This window comes from Erinaceus europaeus, chromosome 2, assembly GCF_950295315.1.
Source record: "Erinaceus europaeus chromosome 2, mEriEur2.1, whole genome shotgun sequence".
Classification (NCBI taxonomy): Eukaryota; Metazoa; Chordata; class Mammalia; order Eulipotyphla; family Erinaceidae; genus Erinaceus; species Erinaceus europaeus.
Genome location: NC_080163.1, coordinates 139,409,933 through 139,426,279, shown reverse-complemented (window position 1 = coordinate 139,426,279; position 16,347 = coordinate 139,409,933). Strand labels below are relative to the sequence as shown.

Here is a 16,347-nt window from a genome sequence, read left to right as displayed (position 1 = left end):
TTAGAAATTTTAAAATGCTGCTTGCACTGCAGTGTGGTGATAGCTGATTCTCTGTTCTACATTTTAGTGGCGAGACCACTGGATGCAGTGTGTGTATTTCCTGCCTCAAGCGGAGCCGGTCACCCAGGGCTCAGTCCTCTGCCTGGTAGCCCACCATGATGACTACTGTATATGGTACAGCCTGCAGAGGGCCAGGTATGCCTGGAGTCTTTTGAGGTGGGACACTGGATCTGTGACACTGTGTATTTATATAAATTCCTCAGTTAGAGACTCTATGGAGGCATGAGTAGTGATAATTATATTTGAACAGAATAAAATAAATAAAATTTTATGACTGAATATAGCAAGATGAGTAATTAGACATTCTGAAGAGGTAACTATTTTTTCTTTAGAATTTATTTGCTTGTTTTTACAAGAGAAAGCACGAGAGAAACCAAATCACTAATTCTTGGCTTATGGTTGTGCTGAGGATTGAGCCTGGGACATCTGGGACTTACGGCATACAATTCCTGTTTCTAACACATTGAAGTATCTCTCTAACCCTGAGGCTCCCATTTGGAACAGAGATATGAAATACAGCATTGGAGGGCCCTCTGCTCTCATGCTCACTTGAAAGCTAATGGCTAGACTGTGCCAGCTAGAGGACTAGGCAGGCCCCTATGCCTGTCTTTCACTGAGCAGGTCCCTGTGCCATGCCCTCATGTTTATCAGTGACTAGCAGGTCATACACATCATCCTGTGTCTGTTCAATTCCTGAATCAGCCCTCCAAAAAACAGAAGCATCTGCCTAACACGCCCTGTGTGTGACTGCCAAGCTCACCTGCTCTGGAACCGGCCACGGTTTGGAGAAATCAATGATCAGGATAGAACTGATCTGTACGTCCAGGCCTTGAAAACTGTAAGTAACCAATCCCTTGGGAAGTTGTGGGTGGGAAGGAAGTTTTCCCATGGGCATTGGATGATTGCTCACTTACGATTTGCTAGTTTTCTGTGAACGGTTTCAGTTAACTCTTGGACTGGCCCTCAAGCAGAGAGCTGGGAGCTTTCACTGGACTTGCTCTCCTGAGTTTGCTCTGAGAAGTTCCTACTAGTACCTGCTTTATCTCAGTAGGTCCTTTCTGTGGTCAACAGCATTTCCTGTGGATGATCCTGGAGGGTTCAACTACTTGCTCTACCTTTTATCTGCTAACCTCATTCTAAAATATTCTAAAATGTATACCATATTACATTGTTCGTTTGCCTAGGAGACCCCCTCTTTTTCTTTTTTAACTTTCCCCTCTAAAGCTGGGATGTTGTACACATGTGATTTCATCACTCAGGACCACTTTTCTCATTCAGCAAAACAGAAAGGGAAAGACACCACCTATAGGAGCTTTCTCTGATGGCATAGCATCTTCCATGTGGTGTTGGGGCTTGAACTTAGCAAGGCATGAATCCTAACCTGTGGACTTTCTGGCCTTCCTGGAAACCTTTGCTCCCTGTTTCATGTAGCAGGAGTCACTCAGTTTGAGAGAGGACTTCTTAGATCCCTTTGAGTTATGTGCGGGAAAGCATTCCTTTTGTGTCTAAGAATACATTTCTAGGGAAGGTGAAAGCCAAAATGTTCTTAGTTTCACTCAGAGGAATCTGTGAACCATGAAGGCATCTCTACCTTTGGCTAGTCACTGGATAGACCCACAACCATCTTTTGCTATGAATAGTCAAGGAAGAGATCTGGCATTATGGACTGGGAGGTGGCCATATTAAGGAGGTCAGGGCTTCATCTGGACCTTCTAGGATGACTTGAAGGGTTTTTCTCCTAATAGTAGGGACTTGATAGTGAGAGATGAGTGAGGTGGGTATGATGGAGGGTGGACCTGGAAGGCAAGCATGAAGGCATGGTGGGGAGCACTAGAAGATCCAGCTGGGTGGTAGGAGGGCAGGGTGAGGAAATTATAGTGAACTGTCACAGAACCCAAATTAAGAGTTTGTCATAGGAAAGTGTTTCTGTTGGATTGTCAAGAATTTCTTAACAGTCTGTAAGAATACCTGTGCTGGGAGTTGTGCAGTAGTGCAGCAGGTTAAGCGCAGGTTGTGCAAAGCGCAAGGACCAGCGTTAGGATCCCAGTTGGAACCTCCAGCTCCCCACCTGCAGGGGAGTCACTTCACAGGTGGTGAAGCAGGTCTGCAGGTATCTATCTTTCTCTCCCCCTCTTTGTCTTCCCCTCCTCTCTCCATTTCTCTCTGTCCTATCTAACAATGACAAACAATATCAATAACAACAACAATAATTACTACTACAATAAAACAACAACAAGGACAACAAGAATAAAATAAATAAATAAATATTAATTTTAAAAAAAAAGAATACCTGTGCTGAGGCTGCTCTTTTCCTGCAGGTGCTAAATCCAGGTGGTGCATGCCTGTGTGTCAGCGATGGCAGCCTGCTCCCCATGCTGGCCCATCACCTTGGGGCAGAGCAGGTACTGAATGTGCCCTTTCCCTGCTTCTTGAGGTCAGCCCTTGACTTAGAGTGTTATGCTGTCCAGATCCACAGTTCTTCACCAAAACTATTTGTAGGTCTGCTGTCATATATGCAGTATAGTTGGTTTAGGGCTTATAGGATTATTGCTTCTGAATGCATGTTGGAATCAGTCTGTAACTATTGTCATATGCCTTCAACTATGAGTTGTACATATGACTCAAAATGGCTACAAATCTGCCATCTTGGTAGGGTCATTGTGGGAGGTAGGTGCTGTTCCAGTGGGGAATAAATAGAGGTTGAGTTGGATAGGTGGTACCTTCTAATCTTGTCACATTTTAATCTTTATTTCTTTCTCTGGTAAGTGACTCTCCAACTAAATAGCATTACATTTTCTTTAGGTGTTTACAATAGAGAGTTCATCAGCTTCTCATAGACTTATGAAAAAAGTAAGTGATAATTGTTGCTGAAGTAATATGGGAACCTGTGGGACCTGCCTTGAGTCTGGGATTGATTGCTTTGAATAAGTGTTGATGCCAAGGGGGAGGGGGTATAGCAGCTGCCAGTGAGAGCTCTTGAACTGAGAACTAGCCTGGAGGTTTTGCAGGGCTGCCACTGAATAGAAGCCAACATTTAGCCTCTGCCTTGGGTGTGTGTGTGTGTGTGTGTGTGTGTGTGTGTGTGTGTGTGTGTGTGTGTGTGTGTGTGTGTGTGTTAGGAAGTCTTAGGTTTTTCTCCTTGCTTCACATTAAACTTAAAAAAAAAAAGCTATATTCTTTTTGGGATACCATCTTCTATGATGTCAACTGCTCACAGACTGGCCTGACTAGTTGGTTTCCTGACAATATTTTTCTCCCTGGCCAGTGACTAGTTTTGATTCTCTTGCTGAAGGGTAATTCATCTCCACCAGTACTATGAGCCTATTGCTAAATTCTGCTGATAGGCTTGTCAGAGAGATTTCTTTTGCTTTTGCAGCATTTTGTTAGTGCATGCCCCGAGAGGAAAGCATTTTCACAAAACAGATAAAAGTAGTATGCTGGAACTATTAGGGGAAAACACCACCACCACAACAACAACAACAAAACTGCATGTAGATAAAATATGCTTAAGACATTTTTTTTCTGGACAAAAATTGAATTTTAATATTTTTCTCCAAGATATTCAAGGCTAACCACCTGGAAGAAAAAATTAATATAATAGAGAAACGGCCTGAATTAATAACATCTGCAGACTTGGAGAGTAAAAAGGTGAGTAGCAGAACTCTACAGCTGCACCAGACAGCACGGTACTGAAATGGTCAGAGTACCATCCTCTTCTCCAGGCCCATGGTGGGCCCACTCATAGCTCACCAGCCAACAAGTGATCTTCAGTCCCAGTAGTTGCCCTGAAACTTCCTGCCTCTTAGTTACTAGACATCCTTCCCCTGCAGTCTGGGTTTGCTACATATGACAAAATGATGCTCTGGTCTCTCTTTCTCTCCCTCATAAAATAAACAAAGTAGTATTTTATTATTTATTTTTTTAAGATAATGCAGCCATTATCATAGGTAATTCTAAAATAATTAGTTTGAGAATATTTTCTTTTTTCTACGTGTAATTTTTTAAAGTTTATTTTATTATATTTATTTATTTCTTTTTGTTGCCCTTGTTTTGCTGTTGTAGGAGAATATTTTTATATACCCCAAAAGCCCCTCCAAACTCCATGCCCATTTGTAGCTGCTCCCCATTTGTCCCAGTCCTAGGCAGCCAGTAATCTACATTTATTTCTGTGGATTTGCCAATTCTGAGATCATATAACTAAAATAATATACTATGTAGTCCTTTTTAATTTTTATTTGTAATTAATAATAGGTTTCAAGATTGTAAAATTACAGTGTATAGTCTCACACCAAACCCACCAACATGTAGTCCTTTTAAAAAAGCAGCTTCTTTTAAGATTCGTCCATGTTGTGGCACAAATCAACACTTCTTACTGCTGGGTAATAGTTCATTATTATTTGAATACACTATATTTTATCCATTTTTTAATTGATGGGCATTTGTATTGTTTCTACTTTTTTACTACTATGCAGCTATCTCCCTTGTGTATGAGGATTAAAATGATACTTAAATTCTTTTTTTTAAAGAATTTATTCATTCATGAGAAAGATAGGAGAGAGGGAAAGAACCAGACATCACTCTGGTACATGTGCTGCCGGAGATTGAACTCAGGACCTCATGGTTGAGAATCCAGTGTTTTATTCACTGTGCCACCTCCTGGACCATGATACATAATTTTTTTTAAGGTTTATTTTTTTAAAAATCTTTATTTATTCCAGAAATTGAGAGGGAAGGGGGTGATAGGAAGAGAGACATCTGCAGCCCTGTTTCACCACTCACAAAGCTTTCCCCTTGCAGGTGAGACCAGGGTCTTGAACCCGGGTTCTTGAGCACTGTAACATGTATGCACAACCAGGTGCGCCACCACCCAGCCCCGATAATTAAATTATTATTTTTTAATATTTATTTATTCACTTCTGTTGCCCTTGTTGTTTTATTGTTTTAGTTGTTATTAATGTTGTTGTTGGATAGGACAGAGAGAAATGGAGAGAGGAGGGGAAGATAGAGAATGGGAGAGAAAGAGAGACACCTGCGGACCTGCTTCACCGCTTCTGAAGCGACTCCCCTGCAGGTGGGGAGCCGGAGCTCGAACCGGGATCCTTATGCTGGTCCTTGTGCTTTGTGCCACGTGCACTTAACCCGCTGCGCTACTGCCCGACTCCCAATACTTAAATTCTTTTTTTTTTTTTAATATTTATTTTATTTATTTATTCCCTTTTGTTGCCCTTGTTGTTTTATTGTTGTTGTCGTTGTTGGATAGGACAGAGAGAAGTGGAGAGAGGAGGGGAAGACAGAGAGGAGGAGAGAAAGATAGACACCTGCAGACCTGCTTCACCGCCTGTGAAGCGACTCCCCTGCAGGTGGGGAGCCGGGGTTCGAACCGGGATCCTTATGCCGGTCCTTGTGCTTTGTGCCACCTGCGCTTAACCCGCTGCGCTACAGCCCGACTCCCCCAATACTTAAATTCTATAAGCTTTTATTATGATGCACTGACATGACTTCTGACTGTTGTATAGGGTGATAAAAGTGGTATTTTGGGAGTCGGGCGGTAGTATAGCGGATTAAGCACAGATGGCGCAAAGTGAAAGGACTGGAGTAAGGATCCCAGTTGGAACCCCGGCTCCCCACCTGCAGGGGAGTCGCTTCACAAGCAGTTAAGCAGGTCTGCAGGTGTCTCTCTCTCTCTCCATCCCTCTCTGTCCCCCCCCCTCATTTCTCTCAGTCCTATCCAACAACAATGACATCAGTAACAATAACTACAACAACAAAACAAGGGCAACAAAAGGGAATAAATAAATAATAAAAAATCTTTTTAAAGAGTGATATTTTATTTATTGCTATAGGGTTATGAATGAATGTACTGCTACTCTCAGCCCCCCTCCTTTTTTCCTTTTTGATAGAGACAATAAGAAATTGAGAGGGAGTGGAGAGATAGAAAAGGAGAGTCACATATAGCACTGCTTCACCACTGGTGAAATTTCTCTCCTGCAGATGGGAACTAGGGACTTGAGCTGGGGTCCTTGTGCAAGGTTACGTGCCTTCTACCTGATGCACCACTGCCCTACCCCCAAAAGTGACATGTTTGCCTTATTCTTGGGCAAAGGGTACTCAGACTGCTTCTTCTCTCTTCAGTGTTTCCTTCTGCTTTTCCTTCATCTCAGCCAGAAAAATAGACATGTCTAGGTGACCCCACTCTTGATCCATCTGCTGGGGTTCAACCCTGGATGATGATCTGTCACTTCAGCATCTGTCGTCTCTCTAAAATACATCCCTTCTAATTTGAAATCCTTCAGTTTCAAAATGTTGATCTTCTAGTCCTTTGTTATTTTTCAAGGGCAATTGCTCTTTTATATGTGCTGTTATATTTTATCTGTGGGGAAGAGGTCAGCGTGCATTTTTACTATTCCACCACATTACTGGAAGTCCTTAACGCCAGGGAAGAGTCTAGCTTCCTTCAGTGTTGTCAGCTGACTTTGGGTGGTCTGGCTCCTCTCCACCTCTCTGCCTCACCCTTTACCATCCTTTCCTGTTTGTTCCCAATAAGGCCTCTGTCTAGCTTACATCTATGCTTTTTTCTCTCCCACCTCTATGTGGAATCTCCAATTCTTTACTGTTCTCACTCCTATTCATACATTTACTCATATATATTTAGCAAACATTTGCTTCCCATTTGCTGTGAACTAGGTGCTTTGTGCGTACTGGTGATACTATGCTGTCAGCATCCCCACTTGCGCACTGCTCATAGTCCATCGAGGGAGCTGGTTAGATGAGCAGTGCTGATAAGTTGTCATGGTAAACTTTGAGTGGAAGTTATAGGATCCATTCTAGAAGCCCTTACTGATGCTCTTACCTCTGGTGTCTCCTCATCTTCCTTTTGTTAGAGCTTTCCATACTTTACTGGGGAAGCCCCATAGCTTCATCTCCTTCCATTTTGTGCTTCTGATGGCAGGGCTCATACTTGTGTCTCATCTTTGTATCTTCTAGGTCAGGTGCACTTAGCATGTTTATTTGTTGAGTGTGTGAGTGAGTGAATGAGTGAGTGAGTGAAATTTGTGACCTCCTGAATCTGCAGCTAAATCCTCCTGACACTTTGGTTCTATTTCTTGTTTTGACTGCTAGGTTTCCCTCCTCCTGGGTGAGCCATTTTTCACCACTAGCCTGCTGCCCTGGCATAACCTGTACTTCTGGTATGTTCGGACTGCAGTGGACAAGCACTTGGAGCCTGGTGCAGTGGTGTTGCCCCAAGCTGCCTCGCTGCATGCAGTGGTTGTAGAGTTCAAGGTAGGCCACCCAGAAGTTTTCGGGGGGAGGGGGGTTGGTTAAGGTTTGGGTAGAAGTGGTCAGTTTCTTGTGTTTTTTTTTTTTTTTTGCAAAGACATTGGGTGCGGATAGAAAACCTCAGGTCTTAATGTTTGGGCCTCTGCTTTTCTGTATCAGCACACTGCAGGATTGAATGGAAAAGGCTTTTTAAAAAGGCAGTAAGTTGACATATGAAATGGAAATGGCTTTGTGTTGTCATTTTACAATTATGTCTTATCAGAATAATTAAAAAGCATAAATTAAGAGTTTCAGAAGGCCTGCTGTGCAGCTTGCTCTAGTCTCATTAAAGCAGAGCCTCCAGTTGTTAAAGAGCATTTTGAGATGGGAGAGTCAGCTTCTTTATGAAGAAAAAATTGAAAAGCTTCATTTTAACTTTCTCATCAAAGCAGAACCACAGTCACAAAGTCATTTTGGGGTAGGCATTTTTCTATTAAAAGGATTTTGAAATGCTTTTAACCTGGAGTGTAGAGTGAACTTCATTTGGTTTTTCTTTAGAAGAATACTTTATCCATTGGTAGCTTAATGTTGCCATCACTTATTTTCTGGCCATTCCTTCTGTGTCAATTATTTACCTCATTAGATTTCCACATATACTTGGTTCCTGTAGCCAAAGAGGGAATGTGGAAAGCAGCACTTGTTTTCAAACATTTATCTAAGAAATAGGCTGCCAGGTTCACTGGCCCAGGTGTACTTCTGGTCTCCTCCTGCCCATCATCCTGCCCTTATGCTCTGTTTATAGGCACAGGTCCTTGAGAACTCTCACAGATTTCCCCCCAGTGTAACAGTGTTTGGGAAGACATAAGCAGGAAAAAATCGAAATGCTAGCTTGAGAGCTCTGGCTGATTGTCCTTTATAGGAAGGAACTCGGGGATCATGTAAGACTTTGTAGATTTGGAGAACTGTCACTAGTATCTCTTAGTCTTTTCAACCTTGGACATCTCTTCCAAGTCTGGGAACAGCAGGATGTACTTTGGGTTTGGGATTGGAACTGCTCCCAGCACACCCTTGTTGATCTATTTTGATCATCTCACTACATTTCTTTGTGGACTTGGCCATTTTGACCATCTTTATGCTATCCCATAGGACTACCATGGTCCTTCAGGGTTTAGACATCAGTGTGCCCTGCCGGGTGGGTTTGATGAGAGTTGTGTCTTCCTCACAGGACTTGTGGCGCATCCGGAGTCCTTGTGGAAGCTGTGAAGGTTTTGATGTACACATCATGGATGACATGATTAAGGTAAGTGGAGCCACACCTCCCATCCAGGAGACAGGGCAATAGGCTGCTGACAGAGATATCTGACTTCCACAGAAGGACCTATATTGGACCATGCAGTGTATAGAGAATGTTTCTGTTTGGGAGACTAAGGAAGCTCCTACCCTTTTACTTGGTTCAGTATGAGTACGAACATCATTGTATATCAGAGTCTGGAACCAGGCCATTCTTGGCCCCACACTATAACCCCTGAATCAGAATCTAGGGCCCCATCTATCATTATGCCACTAGAATAGCTTTTGACAATATCAGCTTCTTGTTTTCTGTTGAGAAAGCCTTTTCAGGAAAGCAGATCAAACCATTTTTATTTTGGGTACTATATTCCTGAGGAGGGTTCTAAGCATGTAAACGGATGTGGAAGGATTAACTACAGTGTTAGTTATACAGTGGATACACCCTAACACACAGCAGTGGAAGATTCGGTCACCAACAGGGTCAAACCTGCCAGAACCTGGGCTGGTCAGTGATACTTAGCTTTTTGAGTCTTACAGAATCATGAGGAGAATCCCCAGAAAATCCTCACCTTTACTTTGAGTTCTATACCTATCAGGTCCTCTCTCGGTGAACTTCAAATCTAGTTTTCTTTTTCTTTTCATTTCCCTTTAATTTTTTTCCCCCATTTTATTTGACAGGACAGAGAGAAATTGAGAAAGAGGGAGATAAAGAGGAGAGAGAGACAAACACCTTCAGACCTGCTTCGCCACTTGTGAAGCATCCTTCCTGGAAGTGGGTAGTTGAAGGCTTGAACCTGGATCCTTGCATGGGTCTTTGTGCTTAGTACTATGTGCTTTTAATCAGGTGCGCCACTGCTGGGCTAATTTTTTCTTTCTTTTTCTTCTAACCATAACACTACTCAGCTCTGGCTTATAGTGGTATGAGGGAGTTGAACCTCAGAGCCTCAGGCATGAGAGTCTGTTTGCATAGCCATTAAGCTATCTCCATAACCCTAAATCCAATTTTCTTTCTCTTTCTCTTTTTTTTTTTTTTGGGGGGGGGAGATCTCTAGGGTTATCACTGGGACTTAGTGCAAGCACTATGAATCTATGGCTCCTGGTGGTCTTTTTTTTTTTTTCCTTTTTTTCCCTCCAGGGTTATTGCTAGGGCTCGGTCCCTGCACTATGAATCCACTGCTCCTGAAGGCTATTTTTCCCCTTTTGTTGCCCTTGTTATTTATTGTTGTTGTTGTTATTGCTGTTGTTGTTGGATAGGGCGGAGAGAAGTCAAGAGAGGAGGTGAAGACAGAAGGAGAGAGAAAGATAGACACCTGCAGACCTGCTTCACTGCTTGCAAAGTGACCCCCTGCAGGTGGGGAGCTGGGAGCTCAAACCCAGATCTTTAACTGGTCCTTGAGCTTTGGGCCATGTGCACTTAACCCACTGCACTACCGCTCTCCCTCCCTCTTTTCTTTCCTTTTCATTCTGTAGGACAGAGAGAAATTGAGAGAGGAGGGGGAGATAGAGAAGGAGAAAGATAGGCACCTGCAGACCTGCTTCACTGCTTGTGAAGCGTCCTTGCTATAGGTGGGAAGTGGTGGTTTGAACCCAGGTCTTGTGTGGGTCCTTGCACTTAGTACTGTGTATGCCATTGCCTGGCCCCCTAAATCCAATTTTCTAACCCCACTGCTGTTGTCCTACTCTGGACCACTTTTGTTTCCTGCCTTTCCTGCTCCTTGCTCTTCCAAGTGAAACTATAAATTCTAAGTTGACCACTGTCTGCTGCAGGAAAATATAAGGACTCCTTGCTTGCTCCTCCCCTCAATCCAGGTCACCATGCAGAACCATGTCACTCTGCCTGCCCTGGACTGCTCTCTCTACTTTTAAGTTCTGTTTGTCCATTCCTCATCCTTGCTACATAGGGACCTTTAGGAGGATCCCAGAAGATACCTCTTTGAGCAGTTTACCTGCCCAGCTCTGTCTACTCCCTACACACTGACTGCTTGTCTCAGATTGTCTCCCCTAGACTGGGAGGCCAGTGTGGGGGTGATTGGGCAATGTAGTGCTCATTGGGGGGGTCACTGAATGAATGTCCACGTACCAGGTGTTTTCCCCAGTGAGGCATTTGGTTTTCAGAGTAGCTCATGAAGTGGGGAGTATCATCCCACTTCAGAAAGTGAGAAAAATGAGATTTAGAGGAGTGACTTGCCAGGGAGAAGGCTTGTGAGTGGCAGCAGGGAAAAGTGAAGACAGCAAACAGATCTGGTCCAGGCACAACTGTGGCTGTCACCTCTACACTTGGGCTGCAGAGGTGAGAGGACTCACTGGCAGAAATCCTAGGGTTGGGGACTTGAGCCCCTTGTCCCTGGCCTGCCCAGCTGTGTGTCTACAGACTCCTGCACCCCCTTCCTTTCTCAGCATGCCCTGGACTTCAGGGAGAGCAAGGAGGCCGAGCCCCACCCACTGTGGGAGTACCCATGCCGCAGCCTCTCTGACCCCCAGCAGATCCTCACCTTTGATTTTCGGCAGCCAGTTCCCCTGCAGCCTGTCCATGCTGAGGGTTCCATTGAGCTGAGACGGTGAGTTTGGCTTTGGGACAGGGAGTCAGGGAAGGGAGTGGTGGGGTCTTTTCTCTTGTCCAGTAGTTATGTCATGTGGCCAAACCCTGACCACTTTCACTCAGATTTGTGACTCTCTATAGTGACTGTAAGTGTAGAGTGGGTCCTCACAGTTCTGGGTATGTGCAGGTGGGGAAGAGAACCAGGGTGCACTTTGCTCATCTCTATACATCTTAGACTCCCTGTGAGCTAATCAGCATGTTGGATCACAGCTGCAGAGAAATGTGAATTTGGTTGCTATGGTTACTCACTGGACTATTTTCCTAGTTTCTCTTGGGAATTAAAGCAGTTCAGGAGTTGGTGAGGCTATTAGTTGTGAAGGAACTGGAGGAAGAACCCTTTCAAATAGGATGCAAGCCATGGACCCAGAGTTTCTTGGGGCCTCCTTTGACAAGGTTGAGGCAGGGAAGATACCCATCTGGACCTCCCATCTAGGGGTTCTGGGACAGATCTTCCAGTCTTTGGTGCCAGGACTACACGAGTCTTCTGGACCCAACCCTTCTGTGACATCAGGCCAAGGAGACTGGCTCTGCCCCAGGTAGCTGAGTGCTTGACCAGGCTGTGAGGATTGAGACTGGGCTTTGAATTAACAATTCTTCTTGCTCCATTTTTACCTTGTGACTTTTAATCATGAGTAGTATTAGTAGCCTCTTGACTGTTCAAAATAGAAGTGAGGGAAAGCATAGGAGCCATGGTCCTACCTGCCCATCTCTCATGTGACTATTCCTGCTTTTTTCCCCAATGTCCTTTTCTACCAGACCTGGGAGGAGCCATGGAGTGGTCCTGTGGATGGAATATCACCTGACTCCAGATAGCACAGTCAGCACCGGCCTCCTGAAGTCTACAGAAGACAAGGTAGTGCTTTGTGTGGGTCCCAGAGGGGCCAACATGAGAGCAGGTGCTGCTGGGGAATTCTGTGGCACCCACTTGAGCACATTCAGCCAGATTTTAAAAAAAGATATCATCACTGGCCCCAGGTCACATTTGGGTTGGAGATTGGCTAGGTGGGAACTTGGAGACCAGGAATCCTCACTGCCTTCTTGCTATTCCTCCTGCAGGGGGATTGCTGCTGGAACCCTCACTGCAAGCAGGCTGTGTACTTCTTCGGTTCTGTCCTGGACCACAGAGCACCACTGGGCAACACTCAGACAATCAGCTACACTGTAGAGTTTCACCCCCACACTGGAGACGTCTCAATGGATTTCTCTTACTCAGACACCCCAGATAATGGGCACTAATCCTCACTTGCTGAGAAATAAAGTGGCCTGAGGGCTCCAGGCTCAGAATGGTGTGGCTTCCTACCAAGAAAGGTGAAGGTTCTTCTTCTTCCAGGGCTCAGATTTCTTTTTATATCTATGGGCTGCTGACTAAATGTAGCCCCAAGAAGAGACCAAAGAGTCTACCCTGCTGTGGTTCTGAAGTGCTCAGAAAGCTCTGAGGCCCAATGTCTCTCCTGCCCTCCTATAAGTGGAGAACTAGAGTATGCTGGTAGGTGGGTTGAGTGCTGCTCTCAGCACTGTGTGAGGTGGTTGTGCTGTCTGTGGTGGGAGCTGGCCTGTGTGCTCTGAGAACTACTTCTAGTCAGGAGGGGGTTTTGGCACAAAGATGCTGCATCTAGCCCTTGTAGACCCTTGCAGGGGGGCCAGGATGAGAACGACATTCTGACCTTTTTACCTACTGGGTAAGCCACCAAGCCACATTGTATTTGGCCTATATGTGCAGCACCAGCAGGCAGGTGGCCAGGGTCTGATACATGGACACCGGGCTACTGATTCACAGGTAGCTGTGAAATAGGAGCTTGTCTCAAAGAAGCTCCTGAGACATAGACCCAGAGATTGAACCAACAAGAGGGAACCAGGAGGTTCAGATTTTCCCTATATGCCACCCTCCCAGTAGAAGGCCATACACACACACCACCCCACCCCCCCCAGCCCTCTGAACTAAGTGTCTGGGGTAGATGAATATGTATAGTGTCAAACTCCCTGGCACCAGCCTTGCCTCTCCAGGGAAGTCCAGAGAGTCCTGGGAGGCTTTGGCTTTGCTTCTTCCCACACTCAGATGTTCTTGTGTTGTGTGTGCTATTATTCCTGGTTCTCAAGAGGGAAGGAGGAGACATAGTAGAAGAACCCAAACAACCCATTTTTTTTGGTGCTTAGGGCAGTCTTGGGCTGTGGCTTTCCTGTGGGAAGAGGCAGGAAAGATAGTTCCCTATGACTGCCTTGCCTCAGGTTGAAGTACAGCAGGACCCAGGCCCAACTTGTCATTCATATTGCTCAAATAAGTGGAGAACAACAGCCTTGAGCCTCACAGTTTTATTTCCTCCTTATTATCCATCCTTCCTTTCAGCACCAATAAAGGAAAAAAAAAAAAACACTTCTTTTTTCAAAATATTTTATCAGGTGTAAAGATTGGTTTTTTTTTTCTTCTAGGGAAGAATCGTCTGGATACATATTTGACATATTTTTTTGTTTGTTTTTGTTTTTTACCAAAACCTTAGGTCTGCTTACCATATAAAACCCCTAATGTTCCCATGAGGATACAATAATAGAGAAAAAAATACAGAAATTAAAAAAGTGTTCTTTTTTTTTAACAGTATTTCTAAATCTTAGCAAGTTAATACAATAGTTAAAAAGCATCAGGATTAATATTCATACTTAAAACTCAAGGTGGTTTGGACAAATGAAAATGGCCTTTTTCTTCTGAAGTTGACCCCACCTCCTAGCTTCTCCAAAGAAGGCTGGGTACAGGGCCTGGGTTGTTTGGGATTTGGGTGACACCTGTGTCTGCCCCTCCCAGGACTAGAAGTCATAGAGTCTCAGATCCTGGCAATGTTTTTCTTTCCTTTCTTAAAAAAATGAAAAAAGTCTGGCTTGTGCACAGCCCTGGGAGTCCACAGGCTTTGTGAGACATGTGGTCAGGCAATGGCAACCTCAGTGCAGAGGCCAAGCTCAAAGAAGTTCAAGGGGTGCTGGGAGGGCCAGCCCTATCTGGAGGCTAGTCCAGGCTGGGCAAAGGTGACCTTATTTAGGACAGGAAATGACCCGAGGCACAGGGAGATATGACTTGCCTAAGGCCACCCTTGTGAGTTAGGGAGACAAGATCCTGCCCTGTGCCTGGCTCCCACTGAGAGCAGCTCTGGGTCAGGAGGCATCCCTTCTGAGGGAGGGAAGCTGGAGGGTCAGGAATCCTTGCTTTGCCTCCACTGTTCTCCTGGGCACATAGACCAACTACCAGTCTGGTGGCCTCAGCTGTGTGAGTAGACTACTGGCCACTTCAGGAAGTAGAGGAGTCCTCTGAATCCACAAACTTAGCCCAGATCCTGGGAGACCAAGCACTTGGAGAAGAGGACTCAGCAGAGAGCAGCCTCCCTTGGCTCTGGATATTCCAGGGTGTTGGTGACCAGGAAAGTACTTCCAGCAGTCTAGCTTATGGTCCACCTGTTGCCCTAGTCAGAGTCAGACAAACCAGTGACACTGTAGGTATGGCTCTCAGGAGTGTCCTCCCCTGGCTGGGGCTTGGTTGTTGTCTGCTTGGCTTCTCTTGGTCCTTTTTGTAGCTCAGTGGGTGACAAGGCACAGCATCAGTGCATAGCACCAGGAGGCTCCTAGCAGGGTCCTGGTGCACCCTCAGGCTAGGCTGGTAGGGCTATCTTTGAGCCAGGTGGGTACTAGGTTAGGATACTTGTAGGAAGGGGCTCAGCAGGGATGGCCAAGAACAGTCTCCCTGTGGGAGAAGCTTCTCACTTTGAAATAGTCAAAAACTTTCCCTGCAGTGGGTATGTCTCTAAGTGTGTTTAAAAAGGCCAGAGGCAGAGGCAGTGCTGCCATAGGCTTTACTACTAGGCTCTGCCTGGTGCTTGGGGTGCCTGGTTGCTCTGTGGCAGAGTGAGTATCGGCCTGGATGCCAGCCAGTGCCATTCCCTGCTCCAAGCAAGCAGTGGCCACCCCAGTGTCACCCTAGCCTGCACAGTGGTGAGGACTTCCCACCTTTGCCCCAGGTCATTGTTGAGGATGGGCTTTAAAGAACTGAGCGAAGATTCCTGAGCTCAGCCAACATGTGGATGGGAACAGTCCCCAGGGAAGGATTGATCCCAAACCAGAGAGGGAGGGGAGATGAGATCAGGAAGAAAAAAAGGTCAGGTTGCTTTTAAGGGAAGAGAAGGAACTGTAAATCTGTTATTTTCAAAACCAGAGGTTCCCCCCTCCAATGTATGCCATGAGTTCTTACTGTAAGAAGGCGATGCTCTTTACATTCCCACCTCTGAGAGGCTCTGTTGTCCAAGCCTCTGGGGAAGAGCAATATTCTCTTTCCAAGGCTTACAGACCCTTTTAAGTGCAGGGTAGTTTTTATTCACAATTGTTTCTGTTTTTCCTTTTGAAAATGAAATCGCCCTTGAATGTAAGCCCCTGGGGGAGAACCTGGGCTCATTAGTTACTGGGCACAGCCCTCCTGGTCCCCTGCTCTTGAGCCATCTCTGCTGGAGGTAGCCAGCTGGTGGCTCTGTGCCCAGGAAATGCATCTTTGGCTGGTTCTGATTGTGTTTGGAGTTTGGCCTTGGGTGAGGCCCAAACAAGGGGTCTGTGTGGCTACGGTGCGGCACATGGCATGCAGGCTGCATGCATGCGAGGGTGCGGGCATGCGAGACGACATGGCAGCAGACAAAGTAATGAACCCTGGACAAAGCTTGGGAAATGATACAAAGAGTACAACTAACCCACCGGTTACAAACTAGGTTGTGCTGTATATTTGTAGAAAAATTATGTTTCGAAAGAATGGCACTAGTTGGGCAATTGGGGCTCTGCCGGTCAGCCTGACTCCTATCTGAGGCAAGTGCCTAGAAGTGTAGGGCAGCACAGGTCCAGCTCATCAGGACTGACCAAGGATCCCCCCGTCCCTGCCCACCTCCCCCAGCACCATGAGGTGCTCTTTGGAGGGGACACAACCTGGGAGGGGCTCCGGCTCAAAGGGCTGGCAGATACCCACTGCTCCTGGTGACTTGGCTGCTTTATGCTTCCTCTTCCCCTGAAGACACCATCAGCCTCATAGCTACTGGCAGGTGGTCGGTCAGTCCCGACAGCTGGGTAACAAAAATGAATTCTTCTACCTCCTGGAGGGGGGGGGGAGAAGCATCTGATTAAACCCA

The 16,347-nt window shown here is 45.6% G+C and overlaps 2 protein-coding genes across 12 annotated transcripts in view; one reads left to right on the top strand and one right to left on the bottom strand.

The window, feature by feature from the left end:
• PRMT7 (protein arginine methyltransferase 7) overlaps nt 1–12,490 on the top strand; it is a 68,827-nt gene extending 56,337 nt beyond the window's left edge. For both annotated transcript variants that reach the window (XM_016185837.2, XM_007517770.3), the window contains 10 exons: nt 68–195; nt 763–898; nt 2,379–2,462; nt 2,863–2,910; nt 3,619–3,708; nt 7,180–7,341; nt 8,543–8,617; nt 11,005–11,165; nt 11,963–12,059; nt 12,263–12,490. In XM_016185837.2, the coding sequence (XP_016041323.1) occupies nt 68–195; nt 763–898; nt 2,379–2,462; nt 2,863–2,910; nt 3,619–3,708; nt 7,180–7,341; nt 8,543–8,617; nt 11,005–11,165; nt 11,963–12,059; nt 12,263–12,442 (1,161 nt within the window). In that variant the 3' untranslated portion in view covers nt 12,443–12,490. The remainder of the gene's footprint in view (nt 1–67; nt 196–762; nt 899–2,378; nt 2,463–2,862; nt 2,911–3,618; nt 3,709–7,179; nt 7,342–8,542; nt 8,618–11,004; nt 11,166–11,962; nt 12,060–12,262) is intronic.
• Nucleotides 12,491–13,501: 1,011 nt separating this feature from the next.
• Nucleotides 13,502–16,347, bottom strand: part of SMPD3 (sphingomyelin phosphodiesterase 3) — a 108,319-nt gene continuing 105,473 nt past the window's right edge. For all 10 annotated transcript variants that reach the window (XM_060185269.1, XM_060185266.1, XM_060185270.1 and 7 more), the window contains one exon: nt 13,502–16,311. In XM_060185269.1, the coding sequence (XP_060041252.1) occupies nt 16,210–16,311 (102 nt within the window). In that variant the 3' untranslated portion in view covers nt 13,502–16,209. The remainder of the gene's footprint in view (nt 16,312–16,347) is intronic.